The sequence below is a fragment of the Lepidochelys olivacea genome, assembly GCF_965140295.1.
Source record: "Lepidochelys olivacea isolate rLepOli2 genome assembly, chromosome: 7".
Classification (NCBI taxonomy): Eukaryota; Metazoa; Chordata; order Testudines; family Cheloniidae; genus Lepidochelys; species Lepidochelys olivacea.
In genome coordinates this window covers 107226120-107253153 of record NC_140417.1, presented here as the reverse complement: position 1 = coordinate 107253153, position 27034 = coordinate 107226120, and the positions used below count along the sequence as shown (strand labels likewise).

Here is a 27034-nt window from a genome sequence, read left to right as displayed (position 1 = left end):
ATAGCACATAATACTGACATTGAGTGACAGCCTCAACATAATGGAATTTCCCCAAAACAGCAGCACAATTCTAGCTTCCTGGCTGTTACTGCTTCCTGTGTTAGATAGACACTAGAGTCATGTTAATATTTTCACATTTATTGCTAAAGTAAATTATTTTCAATGCCCTCTTGAAACTCCACATTTTATATTGTTAGTAACGCCCCTGATTTGATAGCTGTATATGCGACATTGCTGTTAAATATTAGTACAACTGAGTCATGTTTTTATTAGGCTGCATTGACTTTCACAAGGATTTTCATACAATCTTTCAGCTTATATAAACACAGTAGTCTACACTTAGCCTGGTATACTTCCATTGAATTTAGTGCAGTTATACCAGGCATGAATGGAACTCAGTTTTTGTGCCTAACATGCTGAGCATGCAAAAATGTAAAACAATTAACAAAATAGTAACACTTTACTGGTTTTATTATCTGTTTTACAGAGTTGTAACTGTTTATGGCAGGTGTGGCCAAACTGTGATTCAGGATCCACCTGCGGCTCTTTTACAGTTAAAGTGTGGCTCCTGGAGCACCCCCTCCACACTTCCCCTCCCAGTCTCTGCCTACAAGATTGGGCAAAGGGGAGCTCAGGGCTTCTGCCCTGCGGCATCAGGGTGGTGGGACTAGGGGCTTCTGCCCTGCAGAAAGGGTGGTCTAAAGGCTTTAGTGGGGGGAGGGGGAGGGCATTGTGACAGAAGCCCTGCACCCCGGCATGTGCCGCCCTGCAGGGCAGGTTGTGCGTGTCTTGCGGCTCTCAAACTTCTGAAGATTATGGTATGTGGCTCGGAGGGTCAGTACGTTTGGCCACTCCTGGTTTATGGTATCCTAAATGGTTCAGTGGTCTGGGCACTGGACTGGAAGCCAAGAATTCCTAAAAAAAATCCTGGCTTTGATATTGATATGACCTCTGTCTCTTTGGGCCAGTAAATTAGGGTCAAATTTTGAAAAGTGGCTTCTTAATTTCTGGTGTCTAACTTGCCCAAAAAATTAGAGGCCGTTTTGGCAATTTGGAAACAAACTTTGGTGTCCCAGGCTTTTTCCATCTGTAAAATGAAGTGAATCTCAGATATGTTTTGCTGACAGTGTTGTGAAGATGAATTAAGCAATCTTTATGAAGATGAAAAGTGTTATAATAAATAATTGCCAACTGTTATTAATTATTCTCATGGTGGTAGTGTCCAAAGTCCCTAGTCAGGATCAATTTAACCACAGTTAATGAAATGGTGTGGAATATGCTTTGTCCTTGTCTATGCTTGTGGCTAAACTACATTCAGCACTTGTCAGCCCTGGGTTATTTTGTAGGGTAGACAAGCCTTAAAGGACTCTACTTTTTGAAAGCAGAAAATACAACACACAAGCTATTCAGCTGTGTGTACATGGAGAGGTGGGGGCGTCTTTATTCACATCTGTAAGAAATACACGGCTACACGCTCTACAGTTAGAATGATTTAATATTTCTATTTTAATGTCTAATCTCTTGACTTTCTTCCAGTTAACTGAAGTTAACTATGTAGCTTCAAAGCATGAGAGTCACTGGAGTTAGCAGAGTGATCCTGAATGTAGATAGTACTGCTGCTGACATTTTGATCTCTGGGAAATATGAAGTGTAATTTTTTTATGGAGCCTCCATGTGTTTGCCAAATATGGAAATGCGAAGAGAGTGGGTAGTGCCTAGGCCTTCCAGCAGCTGCAATTTACAGAAGATATTCCTGAAACACTGGAACCTTTGCAGTAACAGAAAGACAAACTTCTCCATTGATTTTGAAATGCTGTTTTTTATCTAAAGTATCCCTAGCTCTCACAGCCTATGAACAGCATCACTCCCAAGGTTCCCTAGCTTATCATTTGACAAGAAGATTCACACACACACAGAGAAGCAAAACGGTTAACTGTAACAATATCTTTGGATCGAACTGCTCCCCGGTTTGCTCACACATTGCCTTGTTTACCTTGGCTCTTCGTGGCATTCTCCCTATTTCCCTGATGGAAGATTCCATTTTTGCCAGAGGGATGAGCTCTTTTGTTTTAATAATAATAATACAAATATACAGTAATTCTCTCTGTTGTAATCACTGTGGACGATACAATGTGCTTACTATTAGAAGGAAATGCAGGCGCAGGATTAGTACAAAATCCATTTGCATTTCAAATCAGCTGAGTCAACACAATATAATGGTCCTGCCTGTAGGTCCTTGGGGAGCCACAGTAGCTGACAATGTGTGCTTAAGAGGAGGGTCTTCATTTTTTTAAAGTCCTTCTCAATAGCCAGTGGCTCTGTTAATAGAGGTGCTTCATTGTAGCTGAGAGGACCATTGATGACTAAGGGTTGGTAACCTCAGTGCCTGACACACTGGCTGGGATTTTATTATATTTTTTAAATAATATTCATCTGGACAGGAAAAAAAAAAATAAACCCCTGGCAACAGTTCAGAGAAGAGAAGCTGCTGCTGAAGTGCCTCTGCTCTTGCTGCCACTGATGCAAGCAGCTGTTTCCATCTGCACTGCAGTATTGCCGCCACTCCAGTCAGACCTCTCAGGGCTTTTTGCTGCGGGAATTAACAAGGAAGCTGGCCTTGCTTGCAGCTAGCTTCAGCTCAAGGCACGCTGAGGATGGGAGGTTCGCAGTCTCTGCAGCAGGCACAGATAAGTAGCCTGAATCGGGAACCTTCAGAGGCAATGTAAGTGTAGAATACCTTTGCTCCCTTCTTTTTTGTATTGCCGGGCCTTCCACCTTTCTGCACTTTACATGCATGGTATATACTGAGAGGCCTTTGTTAATATTAATTGAAGATACAATTAAAGTTTTGCTATGTTTTGACCATTGCTATTTCTTTAATACTTTCATAGCACATAGGCATTCTGGGTTGACTCACTGTCTCGATTCATTTATGTCAGGTCATAGCTGTATACCTTATGTTTGTCTTTTATATGGTGTGGATGCATAATCAATCAAACACAATGACAATTTCCAGCGAAAATCACCTCCATGTTTCTGTTTAAAATGTACAGTGTTTAGCTGCATTTCACAGTTTTCCAGGGCTTCTTTCCTTTCCATACAGATGGGGTTTTTTTGTATTTTTTCAACTCACATCACCCTTATCAACATCAACCTATGTCGTCTTAACGTTATTTCCTGTGATGAATCATAATAACAAGGTGTCCTTAGATCCCTTCTCATTGAAGGGCAATCATGAACGATAGACTTGTTCGCTTTTTCCTTTTGCAAACAATTACTGCTCATTTAGAACACTGTACAATTTTGTTTTCAGAAGAGTATATCAGATACACTAACAACAAAGTCATTTACCATTTGTAAACTGGAATTGATCATTTATTGTTTGTGGATTTATCAGTTCACTAGCCAGCAATCTGTGTGTGTTTTTTGTTTTTTCCTGTAAACCACCGAGCTAATGTATAAGGAAGTAGCCTTTATCCTCCAATGGATTTTTATTAGATCTGCCATGTCTTTTATTGTTTCAGTCATACAGACCATATTTAATTAACGTGTTCAAAATTTAGTTTAGCCTCAGTAAGATACATTAAGCTCACCACAATGTATGTATGTCATTACAAAGACAGGTGTCTAAAACTGACCTAATTTAGCTCATTTTTATTTACTTTTTTCAATGCAACATCTTTTTCCTAATATAAATCTTACATTCTCAGAGTGCTTAAACATTTTGTGTGTGTTTCTTATAAGAATGTCTTCAGAGTCAATGGAGAGTAATAGTACAGTAACCGGCTTTTAACTGATCATAAGGCCATACAGCTCCTATTGTAAGATTCCAGTGTACCCTGCAGAGAGCTTTGCTTGATATGATGTTATTACATTCATAAGATACTGGCCTAAATGGGTTTCGGCAGCCTTTGTTCTTAGCTCCGATATACCGGTGCAGATATTTTCCATATAGTCCTGTTTTATGTAATGCTAATATTCTCACGTTAAACATCTGTTTTAATTGGAATGAAGTGATGCTTCTTTATCTTTAAAACCTGTTTAAATTTATGTTTTCATCTACACACAGAACTGTATCTATTTTTTTAACATTGACTCATGTTGTCAGGCAATATGCATAGTGCATTGTTTCATTTATAATTTTCACAGCCTTTTAAGAATTCGTTACATCACAGCCTTGAAAACACATTGATGAAACAGTACTAGTTCTTGTCTTATGGACAGTGAAAATCAAATGCACTAACTGTCACATCTTTCAGCAATGTTTGTGTACAGAAATAATATTCTAGATCCTTTATCTTTAAAAGAATTGCTATAGAGTTTCAATTTAACCTCTTTGTGCCTAGTATGAACCACTGACGTAACCTTCTGTTCATAAGTCAGTAGAAAACTGGTGATGTATTTGGGAATAGTTAGTGAAAGATGTTGATGGTCTTGTAGCACATGAATAATAAATAATATTGAATTAAGAAAATATAGTATTTCCTAAAAAATCCAAACTGCCTGCTATGAAAAATAAGCTATTAAAGCATGGGGACCCCTCTCTTTCTCCATGAATATGTGTGGGCCTATATTGACAAAATGTGCGTCTAACTGCTATGTCTTGTGGAGACCTGCTATGGTATGAAGTTGAGCATATCTATATATGAATTGCATTTGCTGCTCGGCTTCCTATCTGCCTCTCTTTTTGTGGGTGCATTTTGCTTCTGCAAAATTGCACCCATATAACTTTGCACCTGCAAACAAATTGTGGATGCCAATACTGGCAGTTTGGGTAGCTAAATATCTGACTTACACAGGTAAATCAGGTGGTAAGCTATCTGGTAAGTTTCACTGGATCTTAAGCAACCCTTCTGTGATCCAACAAGGATTGGGTCTTAATGGAGTTGGCCATAAGAATTGTACTTTCTGTGCTCTATTCTCCTCTAGATTACAACTCTGTAAATCAGGAGTCACTACTGAAGTCAATGGAGTTACGCTGATTTAAAAAAAAAATCAGCATAAGAGGAGAACTAGATTCTGGTATACTTGGGAAAAATCTCTTAAAGACAGGTTGCTTAACAAGCATAGATTTTTGGACAGATTTTGATGTACTACATGGACAAACAATCAGTTGAAAGCACAACTTGCACTTGTCAGAGGGGACGCTAGGCTTTTTAAAAATTTGTCTTCCCACATATTGTACTCACTGGCTTACGTGAACCTCTATTAATTTGGCTCCTGAAGGTTTAATCAAATTAATCTTTAATCAAATTGAAAAATAATAGAATGTCTACCCTTCATTTTGATCAGTTTTCTTTGCTTTCGCCAGGGGTTATTGGTAGCGCCGTCATTGGCAGTAAACAGTTGACTTTTAATAAGGAAGGTCATAGTTCTGAATGGGATAAAAGGAAAGAGTCCAAGGGAAGTGCATGATAATAAAAGCTGTGTAATTCAGACCTGGTTATTGATACTGTAAGCTCTGCCATGTGCTGTACAAACTGCAGTATGCACCCTGGTGGTCAGATGGATAGCAAAATCAAGTGCTTGTTTCAGTCACAATAATGGGTATGGACTTGATTGAAATGAGTGTAGGTTAATATTTGTATGCTGTATTTGGGTGTGTGAATACTTGTGTTATATACACACATACAAAATGTGTGGCAGTGAGATTTTTTTTCCTGCTTAACCTTTGACTGACTCACTAAGAGAATCTTTGAGGATAAAAATCATATTCAGCTGCCAACTGTTACATTATTTATATTCTAGTGTTTAATAATATTTCTAACTCTTCATAATATTAGCAAAGTAGAACTGGTAGTGAATATTTATCCATGTTTTATCTCATTGATCCTTGGCTCCTTATCAAATTCCAAGATTTTCCCCTGCACTAAACACATCTTGCTTTGAGAGGCTCATTATAGACACCATCCTTGTAGCCAGAGGGGATTGGTTAAGATTCATTCAGAGCCCATCAGCCAATTCCTTGATTAGCCAAAGGGTTGATGATGTTACTTCCTCCCATCGAGAGCTGTCTCTGTGAAATTTTCACCCCCTGCCAATCCAAGGAGAAAATGACTGAGAGTTGAGCCAACTCTGACTGAATCAGTGGTGAAACTCCCATTGACATCAGTGGGAGCTGGATCAGAACCCAAGAAAAGGAACTCAACGCTACAGATCATTGGTATTAGGCCAAAGCTTTGGTGCCCCTGCAGGTTGTTGTTCAGTATTCCTTTCCATTGTGTGTAGTCTTTTTTTGGTATCTTGGTTGCCTAGAAAGGCTCAAACATGAGTGGCTGTCGGATTTGTGTTAAGAGCTGTAGTTAGCTAACTGGGTGTTTTATGTTTGTGTGTACATAAACACAGGCATCGTTGACCATTTTATTTTCTTATTTTTTTTCTTTAAAAATACTTTAAATGTATTTAAATTTAATTGTAGCTTTGCCTTCTCACAGGTTTAAAGGAAATTAATTACTCTAGCTAATTTAGTTGTTCGGGAAAAATAATTTTAATAGTATGAGGAAGGATTTTTTATGACCTGATTCTGGCAAAAGTGCAGCTGTTTTATATAAAACTTGTTTATACTAATAGTGTTAAAGGTTTTTGTTTTCTATTTAACCAAAATTGGTAGTGATCCAGACTGATAGGTTGTCCATCCTGCATGGTTGTAGTAAGCACTAGTGCAGCATAAGTTTAATTTCTGATCCAGCCTTTGTTGACCACTCTGTCTATCCTGCAGGGGAATACATTCAGTCCAAGAGGTCTCTCTACTCGGGAATTACCTGCATGAATTAATGAGAATGGTTCATCTAGTCAAGGAAAGAGGAGAAATGCCATGTGATTTCTGCCATCAAACTTCCCATCTTCTATCCTAGCAACCCTGGTCTGAACTCTTAATGGCCTGATCCAGTGAAGTCCAATGGAAGTGTTTTTATTGACTTCAGAGGGCTTTGTTATATGCCCATATGTATCACTAACAGCAGTCTGGTCAAGTGTGCAGAGACTCAAAACCAGAAAACAGGTTTCAGAGTAACAGCTGTGTTAGTCTGTATTCGCAAAAAGAAAAGGAGTACTTGTGGCACCTTAGAGACTAACCAATTTATTTGAGCATGAGCTTTCGTGAGCTACAGCTCACTTCATCGGATGCATACCGTGCTATGCATCCGATGAAGTGAGCTGTAGCTCACGAAAGCTCATGCTCAAATAAATTGGTTAGTCTCTAAGGTGCCACAAGTACTCCTTTTCTTTTTGCGAAAACCAGAAAAGTTAGCCAAAAGTTTTTAGGGGGTATACAGGGACATGAACAAAATTTGAGCACTTATCCTTTGTTTCCAAGGCACGTAATACAGTTCTGTGTCACATAAAATGTATTTTTACAATTGCCTACATTGTGCTTGTGATATGGACCGTAATGGCTCCTTTGGAATCGTTATACCTGTTCTGTAACTATTCATATAGGCAATTTGTAAAATGTATACTGGTATTGCTATTAGAAATCTGTATAAAAAGGCATTTCTATACATACATTGTAGCCATTATTTAAAATTAAATAGTTCACCCATTAATTTTTTTTTTTAATTTATGAAAACCACTGGTAATTTGCAGGTGAAGTTTTTGCTTGTTAAATTTATATCAGTCATGTTTTCAAACAGTGTGTTTTGAAATATTAATGCCTGCGGATATTTTCATTTTTTGTAATACTTGTATGGTACATTCAAAATAGCTCTATCCATAAATACATAACTTTCCTTTTTCTGAGATCTTATGTCAATACAGAGTTTTTGCATTTACTAATTGGCTTTATAGCATTCCCTAACTTATTTATTTTGTTACAAAAAAGTGTCAAGGAATTAGCTATATAATGTCCCTCCCCTCAAAGTCAATGGGGCAAATTCTTCAACTGAGGCTGCACAGGGCTTAATTGAGGCCTCAATTTGGTTTAATAAAAATATGGAAATGATGTCACTAAATCTTATGCAAGCTGTTACCCCCAATGTTAGATGCCTCTGTGAGGCGTTTTTATATTTTGCCTAGGGAATCCTTGAGGTCTTCTGCCTACCTGAAGAAACATTAAGTGCTTTTGTGAAAAATGAGGGGAGGGAGGAAAAGTAGTATATCCTACTTAATAGATATATGTGTATTTAGAGTGGCTGCTTTTATTGGCAAAATAAGTAATACTGCTTTATACTCCTTGTAGCTCTGCAGAGCTAACAAAACAAAGAGAAAACTAGCTGGATTCTGTATTTCTTGTGTCATCAAAAGAATTGTTTACTACATTCCAATTGGTCAAACCTGTGCAAAGATATTTGAATTGTATGAGGTTGCACGGAGGCCACAGAGGGCCTAGTATGGCCTACATAACCTATATCAGGGGTGGCCAACCTAAGCCTGAGAAGGAGCCAGAATTTACCAACGTACATTGCCAAAGAGCCACAGTAATACGTCAGCAGCCCCCATATGCTCCCCCCACCCGCTCCCAGCACCTCCCATCCACTGGCAGCCCCGCCAATCAGTGCCTTCCCATCCCTCCCCACACCTCCCGATCAACTGTTTCGTGGCATGCAGGAGGCTCTGGGGAGGAGGGGGAGGAGCAAGGGTGTGGCAGGGTCAGGGGAGGAGGTGGGAAGGGGTGGAGTGGGGCAGGGCCTGTGGCAGAGCCAGGGGTTGAGCAGTGAGCACACACACACACACACACCCCCGGCACATTGGAAAGTTGGCACATGTAGATGCAGCCCCGGAGTTGGTGCCTATACAAGGAGCCACATATTAACTTCTGAAGAGCCGCATGGCTCTCTGGAGCCGTGGGTTGGCCACCTCTGAGCTATATAGATGGGGATAATGTGCAAGATGGAAGCTTTTGAAGCCCAGGTAGTTTGGCCCTGGCAGACAGAAGTTTTAATTTGTAAACTAAACACTTTTTATTTGGAAAATCATTTAGAGTCACTAAATGTTGAACTTAGCATCACCATTTTTATAGTCAATGTTAGCAGTAGAACTTTATCCATCTTAAGTGTTCCATACAGCTGCCATCTATCCAGCCAACAGAGGAGTTGAGGCTGTTCAGCACCTCCCAGCTTTGCAAGCTACAGAATCAAGGCCTTAGTTTCCTTGGAGTGAAAAATCAAGTTTGAAAAAAATCCAGGCCTTTTTCATTTCAAGTTTCTTCAAAAGAGGGAAGGTTCTGAAATTAAAATAAATATTCAGGTTTGCAGACTTCTCCGATTGTGGGCATTTTTTTTCTGCACACTGTGACGTTATTCCTCATGTTAAACATATATCAGCTTTTATTTGAAATGCAGAAATAATTAGGCTCAAAGGAAATCTCTGCTTGAATTTTCATCTGCTTCAGTATATAAAGTTACATTTATTGAGCCTGCTATCTGTTTCTTGCTTTAATTTAAGAGACTTCAGAGGTTTGCTGGGAATGGATTTTTTTTTTAATCTTTCAGGGAAAGAATCCGAGAGCCTCATATTTTAACTTCCAAAGTGCAGGGCCATCACTTCATAATACAGATGGGACTAGGGAAGAAACACAAAATGTGTATCTTATCTCTCCATGTTCTTGGGAGATAGAAGTATGACGCGAGTCAATTAGGTGTCATCCTAAATCACCTACCACTTTTACCAGCACACCATTGTGCTGAGAAGGCTCCTAATGTGGCAGGACTTTCTCTCAGTGCTTATTGAGATGCTGTTTCATTGTATTGAGAGAATTGGAGCAGCATATGGTCTGTAACATGAAGAGTGAAGTCATGGCTCCATGGAAGTCAAATCTTCCACTGGCTTCCATCAGCCAGCATTTCACCTGAAGTGTGCAGTCTAGCCTCTGTTTCAAAAAGGAAAATAACTAAGGGAGCAATTGTTCTCTGACATAATTAGCATGTACAATGGTTGTCTTTTTAGTTGATGAGGCTGTGTCACTCCTTTTCTCCCTTGTACGGGCTGGCAGTGTTGTCTTTCATTCAGTTTTCTTCATGTTGACCATGGAGGAATAAAGTTTAGTGAAAATCTGTTCCTGGAGGGCCAAACTCTGCCCTGCTCTAATTCCCATGCATTCAGTGAGTTCAGAGGGGTTGCACAAGAATAAGCAAGGAAGAATTTGTCTTGGTGAAGAGATATTAGGAACTTCTCCTCTTTCCTGTACTGCATTTGTCAAATGACAAATTTAATCCTTCGCCCCCTCCCTGGAAGGAGCCACAGTCAAACCAGTATAAGGTTTTCACCAGAATGACAAGGGAACAGTTTCTCTCTGCATTACAGACTAATGCTGTTTCATGAATCTTCAGTATTACCATAGCCAGGGGTTCTCCCAGAGGGTTAAATAAGTCATAGATCCATTTCCACAACTTGCAGAGATGGGTTTTTTGCTGCTGTCTTCTGAACTCTGTAGTTGAGCTAATCTGTGAGCTACAGAGAGCCTGTCCCTAGCAGGATTTAAGGGAAAGTTCTGATGAATGAAGTAACCAAAACAAAAAAGAAAAGGAGTACTTGTGGCACCTTAGAGACTAACCAATTTATTTGAGCATAAGCTGTCTTGAGCTACAGCTCACTTCATCGGATGCATACTGTGGAAAGTGTAGAAGATTTTTTTATATACACACAAACCTTTTTTTCATGCTTTGTGTGTATATAAAAAGATCTTCTACACTTTCCACAGTATGCATCCGATGAAGTGAGCTGTAGCTCACGAAAGCTTATGCTCAAATAAATTGGTTAGTCTCTAAGGTGCCACAAGTACTCCTTTTCTTTTTGCGAATACAGACTAACAGGGCTGTTACTCTGTAACCAAAACATATAGCTCTTGTTTCAAATGTGGTGTTGGTGATTTTCCTTTGCAGTCTTTGCATGTTATTGTAAAGCATTAAGAATGGAGCCACCTGGCTTGCATACCAAAGGTATATTTAACAGGCTTTTGTTTCCTGCATTAAGATTTTAGTACTTGGCACTAAGTGGCAAATGAAAGATGCCTGTCCTGAGTAGGAAATACTTCTGCCTTTAACAGCTGATGTTAATTTGAATGCCATCAGTCTGTAACCTCAGTACCATGAATAAGGTACACCAGTAATTTGGAGTCCAACTGTTAGATAATTTTAACTGTTTTCCTGGTAAGTGTTTTCTAGCTCTGAATATTGGGATATCCTAAATATGTCTTTGTTTCCTCCCATCTCTTAAGAGACTTCTGCATTTTTAGTGCATATAGAACAGTGACCTGGTTAGTTAGAGGTACACAGATGACAATCTTGTTGTGATGCTATCAAGATAATTGTCTGTTGATGAAGTGATTTCTATTGAAAAAGAAACATGGGCTAAGAAGAGGTTTGAGAATAGAAAATTCTACATATTGGGTCTGTTCTTTGAGTCCTGTCTCAATACCATATATGTGATCATTTAGAATAAACCTGGGGTAAAGAAAGAGGACAAACAGGCTTAGAAAGAGAGAGAGAGAGATGGGATTAACTTCATCATTCATTAATATTGCTAGTGCTGAAAAGCAAACCCTATTAGAGCTGTTAGCTCTCAGGAAAAATTATAAACGTTTAAAAGGAGATTTTTAATATTCGGTTTGGGCTCTCTTGACTTAAAGCAATATGAGGAACTTGGACTCTAGTCAGTTTCGAAATTGAGTTAAAAGTAGTTTTGGGTACTTCTGCACAGCTTGTGCCTGTGTCTCCTTGTCAGTTTTTGAGATTCTTTTTTCAGTTACGGGTTTCTATATTTTATTACTTTTTTCCCTTCTCTGTTGCTGTGTGAAAGGTGGGAACTGACCTTTATTAGGGAAAGAGTGAATCTGACCTAAACACTACTGTCAGTCAAATTCACAAAGTCAAGTAGAAAAATAATTTCATTTTTATCCAATCTTATTTAGTTCTTTTAACAATAGAAGGTAAAAGAGGGGGGAAATCAGAAGTCTTTGTTTTTTTAAAATTCGTTTACCTTTAATTCTTCTTAGTTGCATTATCAAATTAGCAACCTGACTCCCAGAATAGTCAGCCCAGGAGAAATCAGACTTTCGCATAGAGTGGGTGGTGGTTTTTGATTTACAGTTTTCCCTTTGTAATCTGTTTTAAAAAGACATTTTCAAAGTGATTTCCAGTATTTTAGACACAACTCCCATTAAGGATTTGCCACAGCTAAAAGTCCAAACAATACTTTGAAAATATAGTCCACAGCATCTAAGTATCTGTTGTCACTTAAAGAAAATCCACCACCTTGTTCTCACGGCTAAACTGTCCAGAGATCACAAAATGAAAATTCACTGCTCTTCTGATAGCATGTAAACCACGGTATGCATCTGATGAAGTGAGCTGTAGCTCACGAAAGCTCATGCTCAAATAAATTGGTTAGTCTCTAAGGTGCCACAAGTACTCCTTTTCTTTTTGCAAAGACAGACTAACACGGCTGTTACTCTGACACCTAATTTGTGTTACATTAGTCCAAGTATGTCACTGGACAGATTTATTCATCACACTGAATTTATAGTGCTGTAACTCCTATTAATATTGCAATGGAACTATTCCTGATTTACACTGGTATAGCTGAGGGAAGAATAGGCCCAGAGGGTACTTTTTTGGTGTAGAAGCGGAAGAGGGGGGGGAGTGGAGGGTTGTCCAAAACAGGAAAACAGTCCCTGCTTCTAGTGCACATTATGCAGATTTATCTTTCTCCTTTATGTCCTTGAGTTAAACCTTGTGCTTGTCATGAACCATCATTTATGGACTGGGAAGCATCAGCTCCAATGTAATATTGATTATTTTCTGGGAAGCCATATTTTCCTTGAGGTTCTATAAGTATATTTATGCTGAAATAATCTTGAAATCCTTCTCTAGACACCAATTCCCACCCTGCTTGCGGCACACATTAATGCCACTACTACTACTTGTATAATTGCATTGCACTAATATAGGCTACCTTTCAGATGAACAGAATTTATTTTATGAGTTCCCTTTAAAAAATAAAAATGAAAACTGCCAAGTATGCTTCTCTTGCTTTCTAGTTCAAGCCATAAAATAGTCACATGACACTTAACAACTCCTTATCTTGGGGGAAAATTCTTTTGGACAAAAAAGGAAAAAACTCTTTAGTTGTTTAGCCATGTTTTAACTTGCTAAAACTATGTTCAGCAGAATTTACTGCAGCAGGAAGTTATCCAGATAGCTTTATTCTGTAGCCTGTTACCAATAAGTGAATATATTCACACAAGTTCCTTCCTCCTAGACGGATGTATATCTTTTGTGAAGATGCTTTTATTTGCATTGGTTCAGGAAGCTGGATGCCTGGGCCACTGCAGATGTAGCTTTGATGTGTTTTGGCATAATGTGGTCCAGTTCTAAGGTGGTTCCAGCATGAGATGCTCTACAGGGGCTATTAAATGAGTGTTACACAGGGAGGATGCAAGGAAACCCACTAACCAGGTAATCTATAATGAAATTGTTCTGTGACAAGATAATCCTCTGCTGCTTTTTGGCATTAAACTGGGTAAGAAAGAAACCTTCAAATATCCCATTGTTCAGAGGCATGTCAGGCACACATTGGCTTTTAAATACTTCTCTCCTGGTTGGTATCCCTAAACAGACCACATTATTTTCCCTGGAAATCATAGTTATTTACAAAGGGCCCAATCCTGCAAGACCCTGAGCACTGTCATTTTCCCATTGGCTTCTGTGGAAACTGAGGGCATTCCGCATCTCACAGACTCCCCAGAATCCTTCACAGAATAATATACTGCTAAATCCACCCCCACCCTCCTGCATACACACACATAATCCTGCGGCAGTCCAGCTAGTATTAGAAATGGTGACTTTTTGTATAAAAACAGCCATAAACTAAGTCCTGATTCTGATTTTATACCTGTACAAACCATTAATAATGGTCTACTTAAGACAGTGAAGTTACACCAGTGTCAGTGAGATTGGAATCAGATCCGTAATTTTGCCTTCAGCTCAGCTAGTCCCTCTTCGTTGGTTAGCACCATTGTCCAGACATTGTGACGGGCTTTGCAGTTTGCCTCCTCCCAGTATGGACTGAACATGGATTTATTAAATCATAAGATAGATGATCTTGTCACTGAAAATCCTTACAACTGTGTGATAGCAGTCCATTAATAGTTAATAGTCAAAAATGTGCCCCTAAGGAACGATCTTGTAAATGGATTCCAGTGACACATAAGTGACATGTATGCACCTCCCCCATCTTCTGACCAAGATAAAGGCAAAGTCCTGTACTGAAAATGCTCCCTCCTGGGAAGAAATGGAGTGAGCAGGGCAGATGGCTTTAAATGGCACCTGATAAGTTGCTGACCCAGCTTCTATAGGTCAGACTAAGGTCACTGTTCCTGTCCTTCACCATGAATGGAAAAAGGTTCACTGTGTTGGCTGTACTGCTGCACTGTGTCTGAGGATTTCGCCATTTTGATTGCCTACAGAATGTACATTGAGGGAGGGGCAGGGGAAACGATTGCAGATAATGAATCCTACAATAGTCCTACTTAACTTGTGCATATTTCTCTTTAGATTTTTCTATACCACTCATCACTATAACATCTAATGGTATCAGTTGCCTTAGATAATTAGATTACTTTACCTCAGCATTTGCACTGTTTCCTACGGGTCCCTATACAAATATATAACAACATTTTTGAGCATGACCACTGATGGATATTAAAAACGATTATATAAGAATACATGGATACAGCTAACAATCACAGTATTAAAGTGGCTAATTTAACTTAGAGTCCCATATTAACTTGTTTTATTGGAACTCACTGAGTAGGCAAATATTATACAATAAAATAATTAAATCTGATTTAACAATTATTTTGTATTGTAAAATGTTTCCCAGGTCTGGTACTAGAAATAATAAATCATCTTCAGCCATAATTGTGAAATATTTTTTCCCCTCAGTCCTTTTATGGAACATATTCTGTGGTCAGTAAATACCAGCTATCCTAAATAGTTAATTTAACTTTCCAAACAATATTTAGAGTTTAGGTGATCTTTGCTAATTCTGAACCATGAAACTGAGGACTGAGTTCATATGGTCAGATCATAAATAAATACACTGCACTGATGCAGGTTACAATTCTGGAACTGCAATATAATTGATACTAAATGTAAAATAACAGATTATCTGTTTATAACCGGAAACAAAACTCGTGGCCACTATTTGCATTTTTTCACCACAGATATTAGTAGCTTATTATTTGTATTTCTGTTGTGTCTTTGTGGAACAGAGTCATGGAAATCTACTACAGATAATAATTGTAGAATCATAGGGTATGTCTACACTACGAAATTAGGTCGAATTTATAGAAGTCGGTTTTTTAGAAATCGGTTTTATATATTTGAGTGTGTGTGTTCCCACAAAAAATGCTCTAAGTGCATTAAGTGCATTAACTCGGCGGAGTGCTTTCACAGTACCGAGGCTAGAGTCGACTTCCGGAGTGTTGCACTGTGGGTAGCTATCCCACAGTTCCCGCAGTCTCCGCTGCCCATTGGAATTCTGGGTTGAGATCCCAATGCCTGATGGGGCTAAAACATTGTCGCGGGTGGTTCTGGGTACATATCGTCAGGCCCCCGTTCCCTCCCTCCCTCCGTGAAAGCAAGGGCAGACAATCGTTTCGCGCCTTTTTTCCTGAGTTACTTGTGCAGACGCCATACCACGGCAAGCATGGAGCCCGCTCAGCTCACTGTCACCGTATGTCTCCTGGGTGCTGGCAGACGCGGTACGGCATTGCTACACAGCAGCAGCAACCCATTGCCTTGTGGCAGCAGACGGTGCAATAGGACTGGTAGCCGTCATCGTCATGTCCGAGGTGCTCCTGGTCGCCTCTGTGAGGTCGATGAGGAGCGCCTGGGCAGACATGGGTGCAGGGACTAAATTTGGAGTGACTTGACCAGGTCATTCTCTTTAGTCCTGCAGTCAGTCCTATTGAAGCATCTTATGATGAGTAGGCAGGTGATACGGATTGCTAGCAGTCCTATTGCATCATCTTCTGCCGAGCAGTCATGAGATGTGGATGGCATGCAGTCCTTCTGCACCGTCTGCTGCCAGCCAAAGATGTAAAAAATAGATGGAGTGGATCAAAACAAGAAATAGACCAGATTTGTTTTGTACTCATTTGCAAACCCCCCCTCTCTGGCCCCCGTCTAGGGGACTCATTCCTCTAGGTCACACTGCAGTCATTCACAGAGAAGGTGCAGCGAGGTAAATCTAGCCATTGGTGCACATTTTTTATTGGAACCCTCCGTGAAGTCCTGCCTGAAATATTCCTTGATGTAAAGCCACCCCCTTTGTTGATTTTAACTCTCTGTAAGCCAACCCTGTAAGCCGTGTCGTCAGTCGCTCCTCCCTGCATCAGAGTAACGGCAAACAATCATGCATCTGAGTTGAGAGTGCTGTCCAGTCACAATGGAGCACTCTGGGATAGCTCCCGGAGGCCAATATCGTCAAATTGTGACCGCAGTTCCCCAAATTCGACCCGGCAAGGCCAATTTAAGTGCTAATCCACTTGTCAGGGGTGGAGTAAGGAAATCGATTTTAAAAGCCCTTTAAGTCGAAATAAAGGGCTTCATTGTGTGGACGGGTGCAGGTTTACATTAATTTAACTCTGCTAAATTCGACCTAAAGTCCTAGTGTAGACCAGGGCATAGAAATGTTGGGAAGGGAGGTCATCAAGTCCACTCCTGCTCTGAGGCAGGACCCAGTAAACCTAATCCATCCCTGACACGTGTTTGTCCAACCTGTTCTTAAAAACCTCCAATGATGGGGATTCCACAGTCTCCCTTGCAAGCTATGCCAGAGTTTAACTAACTTTATAGTTAGGTTGGATATTAGGAAAACTTTTTAAATCTCCCTAGCTGCAGATTAAGCCAATATTTTCTTAAGTGGACATGGAGAACAATTGATCACTGTTCTCTTTATTACAGCCCTTAACATACTTGAGGACTGTTATCAGATCCCCCTTCAGTCAGCTTTTCTCAAGAGTAAACATGCCCAGTTTTTTTAACCTTTCCTCATCAGTCAGGTTTCCTAAATCTTTTATCATTTTTGTTGTTCTCTCCAATTTGTCCCATCTTTCCTAATGTGTGGCAGCCAGAATTGAACACAATACTCCAGATGAGGCTTCATCAGCGCCAAATAGAGTGGGACACTTACCTCCTGCATCTTACATATGCCACTCCTGTTAATTAATACATCCCAGAATATTAGCCATTTTTGCAACAGCATCACATTGTTCACTCAAATTCATTTTGTGATCAACTATAACCTCAGATCCTTTTCAGGATCTATCACCTATCCAGTTATTCCCCATTTTGTAGTTGTGCCTTTCATTTTTCCTTCCTAAGTGAAATACTTTGTATTTATCTTTAAGTGCAATTCATTCCAAAGTAAATGCCTGCAGAAGATCTGCAGAGTCCATTGGAAAGAGTTTCTTGCAACTTCAGAAATTCTAAGTAGAGCAAACCAACCTAAAGCATCAAACATGATAAGAAGATGATGACAGACATGCTTTAAGGATGCCACCAATACAACTTCCAAGTCGAGTGATAACATGGATAGCACCTGGGTAGAAGGGGGAAGAAAGGGCAAGCTAGAGAAATATTGCACAGGACAATAAAGAAAGAAGCCTAATCCATCAATATGACACTTAGAAGCCTGAACAGATGAGCACAAAGGTGAAATGGTGTTATACCAATAAAATAAAAACCAGCAGGATCTTATTAAAGAGGAAAAGGCAAAATACCACATTTATTGTGAATACAGAAAGAATCATAGTAAGCAGTTATAGCTATAACATTCCATTCAATCTCATATTCATTCACACACACACACACAGGTTCTGCAAGGTTGTTATCATAGTTACCAGCCTTAGAGTTGCTCATGCCAAGCCACTGGCCAGGTGGCCTGGACGTGAGGAGGGAGCAGGGCCTTGTCAGATGCTCATCTGATGCTCCTGGAAGTTGGTTTGCAGAATCAGACCCCAAAGTTCTCACTTTCTAGAGTCTATTTTTATAGGAACTTCTTCCTATGCCAGTCTATGGGAATTGCTTCATCATGCTGTTGCTGAATCAATCAGCAGATGGCTCATTCCTGACGGCTCCGTGCTGCCAGATGTTATCTTGTTCTTTGGTTCTCCCATTTTTGAGGCTGTTGGGTGGATTCCAGTCTGCCCTCCGGGGGTCCTCTGATTATTTCCACTTGACGCCTTCTTCAGCCGATGGACACTGGATTCTTAGGCTGGCACCTCCCTGATCATTCAGTTATTATCCACACCAAGCATCCGTCCACATACATCCTCTATCTCTATTTTAATCACAATTGTTAATACAACAAAAGGGCGGGGAGTCTCTGGGTGCTGTTTCTGTTGTTACAGAGTATTGCTTTGAGTCTCTCTCTGTGTGAATTGCTTTGAGAACAGATTCTGTCTTAGAATGTACTAAGGCAATTAGCAGCTTGCAAGTTTCGCACATGGAGAGAAACAGTATCAAAAACCAAGAGACCTCTTAATTAGTAATACCCTGGAATTTAAACTATGGGGAATCAAACTCATTTGTGATTTTAATACAGAACTTCTTTAATATGATCCAACAATGGAGGAAACTGGTAGATGCCCTATGCACTTGAGGGTACAGGAGGATGAAGAAAGAAGTGCCTTTAAGTCTCAGTGAAGATTCTGTGTTGTTCTAGAGTCTGTACAGACACATAGTAACAGTCAGTTTTCTGCCCCAGAGAGTTGAGAATTTAATTAGACAAGGCAGGACACAGAGTTACGGAGATAGGTGAAGTGACTTGCCAAAGGTCATACAGTAGTTCAAAGGCAGAACTGAGAGTGTAACCCAGATTTTCTGCATCTCTGTCCAGTGCCCTATCACTAAAACATACTGCTGCTTAATATTGTTCTTGAGAAATTATATAGGGGAATCAGTTTTCCTATGGACAGGCAAGGTAAAGGATCATGTGGCTTGGCAGAAATAATACAGATCTTCTGTCTACTTTTCTAGAGCTTTGATATTGCTTTGGAAGTTTTAGGTTCTCCAAAGCTTAGGGTAAAGTGATAGCAGGATCGATGCCCAATAAGTCTATCTGCTTATATGGTCCTCATCTCTATAGTACCTGTTTCCCATTGAAGTAACTGGCAAAACTCCCGTTGACATCAGAGCAGAAGCAGTCCCACTATCCCAACTAGCTGAGTTCTGGTTCTGATTGCAGCAACATCACTGATTCTGAATTGTGCACAGTGATTTTTATGATGAAATATTTCTGAAAGAAATGGATGGAGGTAAGACCATAAAATTCGTACTTCCAGTTCACTTCTTACTGAGGTTACAGGGATTAAAAACTAAGGATATTTTCAATACTAAACTCTAACATGGTAAACATCCCTTTTTTCTTGCTGATTTAGATTCCTCTCTGGGTGGCTGACAAATAGTGCAATAAATATTGAAATTTATAGCTTAATTTTAGTATACAACAGCTACAGACATTTTAGTGGGATGTTTATAGTGGGAGATGCTCATTGCCTTCAGACAATACCACACATATTACAGTCATGAATCAGCATTAGGCTGTTCACTTACACTGTCCCATCAGATTCAAGACTTTCTGATCCCCTTATACTTATGACTTAGAGCATTATTTCATAGAAACTTTGGTGCAAAGAAAGTAATGATGTGGTGAGGCCCCCATGAAGATGTTTTTCTGGTAATATTGGACCAAATCCTTCCCTCCCCCATCACCTTTCAACAAACTATATGATGCCCAGGGGAACAAATCTTCAGAAAGAGCCATGAGGGAGTTATAGGGCCTGGAGGAGAAAGCAGTTCTGTGGAATGAACCTATGTAGCCACTTGCAAAACACGGCCTCCTAAAAAAAGTGTATAGAGCCAGAGGTGACATGGAGGAGCAACACTGAGGGTAAGTCTACAAAGCAAAGAAAAACCCTTGGCTGGCCTGTGCCAGCTGACTCAGGCTCCCAGGCCTCGGGCTGCGGGGCTGATCCACTGCTGTGTAGACTTCGGAGAATGTTTACAGTACGTATATCCAATAGAGTTGCACAGTTCTTGTTAATGTTGTTTGCATTAATGTTGTTACCCTTCATACGCTTTTGCACAGGGATGGAACATAGAGTACATATTTTTTTGTTGGAGAATGACGATGTGCATATTTTAACAGTGCTAAACTCAATACATGTAGTCAACTCCTGGTATGTACAGATTATTTTCCTGTAGGATATGAATCTGCCAAATATTGTAGTTTCTGTGTCCTAGTATCACTAAAACAAGACTGCTACATAAAGAAAAAAGAAATGGCAGATATAGTTAGCTTGAATTCTAACAATAAGGATGAGTTTTGTGTTTTCTGGAGGATGTTGGCTTTACATAGTAATACTGCAGGTTAGACTCACAAATTCTACATATCCCTTACAAGACAGAGATTTCATTTATTCTATACCAGCTTTCATTTTTTAGCAAATCTGCCTACTCTTGCCTTAATAGTGAACTGTGAAGTTATGGAGAAAATATTCAAATGTAAATATAGAGGGACAGATGCTAGTTCTTGTTCTAGCTGCTCTCTCTAGCTCTGGAAGCAAAAGCAACCTAAAAGAAGGCTTGACTGGCTGCTTGCGGATTCCCTTTAGCTCCATTCCCAGGCCCCAGTGCAGGGAGCATTCCCAGAGGAGGGGGCATGGCGAGGGCACTTCTTCACTCCAGTGAGCCCTGGCTGCTGGTACTGTTTCAAAACCCTCTGCCTCAAAAATGTCATGCAAGCATGCACCCCCAGATTAAGTGCCATAGTAGCTAGCACATCAGAATGCTCCATGGCTTTTGGGTAGCTGGGTAGGAATTTTCTTTTGTGTGCTTAGAACAGAAACAAATATAAAGTTGATTAAATTGGAGGAAACCTCCACAGAGGTTAATAAAGCTGCATTCATCTACATTGGTTCCAAATCTGCTCAACATTGGGATGATGTACTTTATTTAAACCACAGTTTTACAGAGCTTGTGCTAACCCCCTTGGTCTTTTGTCTAGTGTAGGTTCAGTAAAAGATATCAATTTTTCTTTTTCTTGCTAGATGAAGACCGCATGCACAGTTGCACTGTTTTCTTATTGCTGAGTAATAATTATAACAAGAGCATGAAATAAATCCTGGATTCTTGATAAAGCTGAGGAAATCCTGTCAGCTTTGTAACAGGTTTTATATTGAGCCTAGTCTCAAAGCGATGACTGGGATCCCTTCACTTTAGTGATTGCAGCACTTTAATAGAGTGAAGTGGTGTGGGTGGGAAGAGATCAGAATGGAGAGATCCCATTCGCACTTACTGAATTCTGTCCAGCTGTAGTGTCAGTGAAAATAGTGTCACTTCAGACTGAATTACAGTAAGTGAGGATTTGTTGTAATGTGTACCCATCAGTGCATTAGTGGAGTAAAAAGTATCTAATGAGGATGGGGTTTCTGTGAGGACAACGCTGAGGAAGAGAAGTCATCCCAAATCATTTCCTTTATTATTTCCTCCTGAGATTTGTGTAACAACTGGGCAAAATCCCAAGGTTTCCCAGTTGGAGTGGGAACATTGAATTCTCACAAGTGTTCTCGTACGTGCCAGAATTGTGTTGATCCAGTATTATTATTGCATTTCCTGCCTCTCCCTGTAGTCCAAAAATGCTGTATGTCTACTGCATTTGCTGTTTATACAGTAACTTTGGAGAAAGATTCTTTCATCTCCCTCTTTCTAGTCGCATTCATTGTACCCTGCTACCAATGAGACCCTCTCTGAACTCTGGAATCTTGTATACACTCCTAATCATTCTGTAGTCCAGTTCAAGCTTCTGCCATCTGTATTTTCTTTATTATCTTCCTAACTCAACTGATTTTCGTCTTCTGTTCATTGTCAAGGTATGTGCAGAATACACAATCATAGAAGTTAGAGATGGAAAAGACCTACTTTTATATCTCTTAACCATTTTCTTCATTTGATTACTTGTCAAAGGTACTTTTTTCCCTTTGATGTTAAGCACATTAATCAAACAGATTTACCTACTGACTAGTTTACAAGTCTGTTAGGTGTTGATCGCTTGCCATGTTTTTTTAAAATCCCTTCAACCAGTGATCACTGTAAACAAAGTACAGTAGAACCTCAGAGTTATGAACACCAGAGTTATGAACTGACTGGTCAACCACACACCTCATTTGGAACTGGAAGTACATAATCCAGCAGCAGGAGCAGAGACAAAAAAAAAAAAAAAAAAAGGGAAGGAAATACAGTACAGTACTGTGTTAAATGTAAACTACTAAAAAAAAGAGAGTTTAAGAAAAGATTTGACAAAGCAAGTGCTTGTTTCATTTAAATTAAAATTGTTAAAAGCAGCATTTTTTTCTTCTGCATAGTAAAGTTTCAAAGCTGTATTAAGTCAATGTTCAGTTGTAAACTGTTGAAAGAACAACTATAATGTTTTGTTCAGAATTTACTAACATTTCAGAGTTACGACCAGCCTCCATTCCCACAGTGTTCCTAACTCTGAGGTTCTACTCTAGCAGACTTCCAGGAATCTTTTGTAAATATTTGTTACTTTACTTGCCACATCTAGAAAACATTCAATAAATCAATCAAAATAATCAGTTTAAATGCACTATTCTTTATAATCCTACCTTATATTTCATAATGTCAGCTTCAAGGGGATGGTGGGGGGGGAGATGCACTTTCTTCTTTTCTCTGAAGATGCTAATAGTATGTTTTGCAAACAAATTCTAGAGGAAACCGTTGAAGCATAGATATTCACTGTAATCCTGCTTACAAAAACTTTACTAGTCTTTCCTTATACTCTTTATAAAACAACTTGTCACAAAGGGAGGAAGGTGATAATGTAACCTCTACTATACATATGCTCATATTTTTTAAATAGAGGAACTTGGTTGTGTAAGAGTCTGCTTCTAGTCTAAACAACAAAAGTTTAACGTGCAGGTGATTGTTCATGTGTGAAAGACTTAAGTTTCATAACTCATCCTGGGTTCCATTGTAATATCATTATATTCCTAGCATCCTAATTCCATTTAGAACAGATAATATTGGAAAAGTGATGATGTTTACTTTTGTTTCAAGAGGAAACTTCCTTTGTAGCACATATCTCAAATGTTGGCTGTTTTGTACTAATTTGCTGTATCAATTAGCATTTCCGGATTAATACTTCCAAAGGAAGTATGGTTAGAGCAGGGGACTAGGAACCATTGACATTGCTGTGTGACACTGATCATCCTTAAGTGCTATCTTTTATATCTCAAATACTGCAGCAGCATTATCTAGTTCTTTACTATGTTTTTCCTCTATTTAGGATAGCAAAGACATTTATGAATATTCACTGATATTACTTAATCAAAAGAAAAAAAGTGTTGAAGATGAAATACTAGTTGAAAAATTTACCAGGCTACTAGTGGCCAGATAACTAAACTTATTAGCTAGAGTTACTAGGAAGAATAAGGGGGACCTAACCTGTGATTTCTAGGGGCAACTCCCTGATGAAATAACCATCCTTTCTTCAAAATCCAGTTCTGGGAAAGGGGCGAGGATTCCTATCAAGGGGTCATTTGGGGACCTTATCTTGGGCTCCATCATTTATATCAGAGTTTGATATCTTTTTGGCTATTGGAAGGAAGTAGAGATTTCTCCCTCTCCCCATTACCACTTCTCACACCTCCTAGTTGCTATAAGATAGGTAGGGGTGTGTGTGTGTGTGTCCACAGCTGTGGCAGGGTATTCTGTGGTATTAGATCCTTCTCTAGACCTCTGTGTTTCTTGGATCCTCCTCTGAGCTCCATTTCCCAGCTCTGCTTCAGAATGAAGTTGATTAATTCTTATTGGTTTCATTGTTGCTCACTGGCTTAAGACTATTAGCAGCAGTGGAAGAGCCCAGAATCTGTCTTCTCATTTTCAGTCTGCTGCTGTTTAGGAAAGTTATGGAAAGGAACTAGAGCTGCCTGTCTGCAGATTCAGGATGACAGCAGAACATGAGTTCACATTTGTAAGGATATCTTTGTAGACATAAAGGGTAGAAACATAGGGCCCTGTTCTTTCTTATCCACGAGACTTGGTTTGAACTCAGGGAGATTCCTGTGGATACTTCCAGCAGGTGGCCATGGGTTGTGTGCCTTTCACCCAAGAAAGTAGTAAGTTCAGCTGTAAAAAGAAATGAACAATGGCAGCCTTGCAGTAGCACATACATAATGATAGAAATTGGAGTGTGTCATTAAGCCAGTTTTTATACATGAATTACAGTTTGAAGAGGGTGTGAAAATAAACATTTTCCTCGCACTATATGTAATACAGTATTTTATATGTACATAATTAATACACATGCTACATATTATATATATTCATAATACTTGTTTTCTAGATATAAATGCAGCTATTATTGTTTTAGGACTACAGTGTACTCACACCAATATAATATCACACTATATTCTGTGGCAAATTGCTGGCACTACTATGATGGGTCTCACGCTTTCTTTTCTTGGGGGGTGGGTTCAGGGCACCGTTTCTTGCCCCTGAACTGGGGTATTAACTGCCCCACTAGTGTCCTAGAGGAGGGGGTGGAGAGGGAGGGACCCGGGCCCGCCCACTACTCTGGGTCCCAGCCCAGGCGCCCTAGGGATAGTGGTAAACCGCTTGAACTAGCAGTTCCTTCCCCTGAGCTACTTCCCTCTCCTGCCCTTCAGCTTGTGGGGCTTCCTGCCCTCCCTCTGCACAAACCAGGTGACCCTTTACCTAGAGTCTTAGTCTTCTTAGCCCACCGCAGCACTTCTCCAAACTCTCCTCTGCTTCCCTCCAAACTGCTCTCTGCTCCAACACCAATCTACTCTGCTTCAACTTCTCCTCTTGTCTGATTGAAGCTGGGGTTTTTTTATCATGTGACTGGCTTCAGGTGCTCTAATTGGCTTCATGTGCTTTAATTAACCTATAGCAAACTTTCTTCCCTCTATAGGGAATAAGGCTCCCTGCTAACACTCTCCTGCTTCGTGAGCTACAGCTCACTTCATCGGATGCATTCAGATCTAGATGGGGAATTTGAATGGATCTGAAATACAGTGAGATCATTTGGAGTTTAAATCCCAGTTTCCAACTGTTGGCAAAGCCTGTTGTAGGACTTTTCCTACTGAGAAGGGGTTGTTCGCAGATGGGGAGGCTGGCTGATTTGTTTTTTGGTTTTTTCCATTATGACAACACTAGAACTTTTGTAAATAATATGACTCAAAACTAATGAGTGAAGGAGGTTTGAATGGCTCAGAGGAGAATGCAATGGGAGAATCTCTTGTCCTGATTCTGAGTCGTGTAGCTTATAGAGCTAACCTGCTTGCTTGCATAGATATATTTTTTTCATATACGTTTAAGTATTTGGTTTATTGTAATAGGTTTAGAGATTTATATTAAAGTAAGCTTGGCTGTAATGCAAGAGACCTAAAGGCCATATCCTGTATGTTAAGCTAAGGACAGTTAACACGTCTATATTAAGACCATATTTTACCCAGAAAAGTAAAGTTAACCTATATCTTGTTACCCAAATAAATAAGTATTCACACATATGTCTATAACCTTCTATCTAGACCAACAGATAATGAAGAATGGCATAGGGTTTTTTTTAATGTGGTACCCACAGACTTAACAGGTACATCACAAGGAAACTTAACGTGCGTATATACGTGTCATCAATACGCACAAACCTACTAGCCTATGGGGTAAGTGTACCCTAACATTTGTGGGTGAGGAATAAAATTTGGGCATAGGAGGGAGGATTTCCGGCACTTGTGCCCTGTAAAAGAGGTTACGCACCTCGCTAGAGCACTTCACTTCACTCCACTCCACTCTATCATTTTCACTTACTCTGTCTTACACTCACTCTATCTATTCTACCTACAATGGCTACTACTATTGGTAGGCTATACTTGTTCTTCTTAAACTTTAAGTTTCAAGGGAACTAGGCTAAGCTTGGTTTCCCTAAGCTTTTATTCTTTGTTTTGTTTTATTAGGGTTTAAGTTTGTCAAGTAAACCCTAAGTTAGCTCTTAGCATTAGTTTTTCTAGGCTCTGCTTCAAGAATTGAGAAACCTGAACTGCAAGGCTGGTCCTGTGTCTCTTACCCCCAGGTTATCAAGGAAGGGTGTGAGTGTATTGACCAAAGCTTTGTAGCATATAATACTATATTATCATATGTATCTTTTGAATAGCAGTAATGCAATTGTAACTTTGTAACTCTGGGTATTTTACCATTTGCTTACTATTATAAATTTTAATAAAAACTCTTTAAGCCAAAAAAAAAAAAACCACACACACTCTTCTGCTGCCCTCTGGCCATGCTGTATCACAATTCACTATATTCACATATTTAAAAGGAGAAAAGGACATGTATTCTTTCTTTTATGCATAAAACATGATCAAATTATATAAAAAGCTGTTTGATGTGTTATTTTTCAGCCCTTTTCATAAACTTGGTAATGTTCTCATTTTATTTCTTAGTTAAAATAAATTTATTTTTCTCTGTTAGAAAAACATCAAACAGTAACCAAATTGCTTTCCCCCAGATAGTTTCAAAGACAAAGTGAGGTTAAAGGTTCCTGCAATTGTCAGGAAACGGGAAAGGACGGTGTTTGTTCAGCTAGATGCTCATTGTAAGTAAGGCTTTCTTTTTGTTTACAGAAGTTCTCTGTTTGCAGTGATTCTTGATCTTAAAATATTGTGAACTTGAGAGATGCTGCATCTTTGAAGGAATATAATTTAAAAAACTACAATTCACCTCTTCCAATAAGCTCACTCAGCTGTGTAGGTTGCTGAACCAAATATGGTTTGAGCTCTGAAGCAAAGAATGCATTTGCGGAAGTTGATGCAGTAGTAATAACTGACAGACAGACACTTTACCCTTTGTGAAGTTCCCCAGGCAGGAGGTAACTTTATGCACAATAGACCTAGCCAAAAAAAAAAAAACCCAAACAGAATAATACTTAGCAGAAATCCTTCTGCTTTGCAGCAGTGTAGTGGTAATCAGTTAGCTCCAGAGCTAATGGTAGGGTC

At 39.5% G+C, this 27034-nt stretch overlaps 1 protein-coding gene across 3 annotated transcripts in view; it reads left to right on the top strand.

Annotated features, from left to right (window-relative positions):
* Positions 1–27034, top strand: part of TACC2 (transforming acidic coiled-coil containing protein 2) — a 182828-nt gene that overhangs the window by 93647 nt on the left and 62147 nt on the right. Inside the window, exon 1 of one of the 3 annotated variants that reach the window (XM_084634857.1) lies at positions 2461–2722. The exons of 1 other annotated variant lie outside the window; for it this stretch is intronic. In XM_084634857.1, coding sequence (XP_084490983.1) covers positions 2655–2722 — 68 coding nt within the window. In that variant the 5' untranslated portion in view covers positions 2461–2654. Of the gene's footprint in view, positions 1–2460; positions 2723–27034 lie in introns of those variants that run through there. One more of the 3 variants, XM_084634858.1, reaches the window with a different exon arrangement.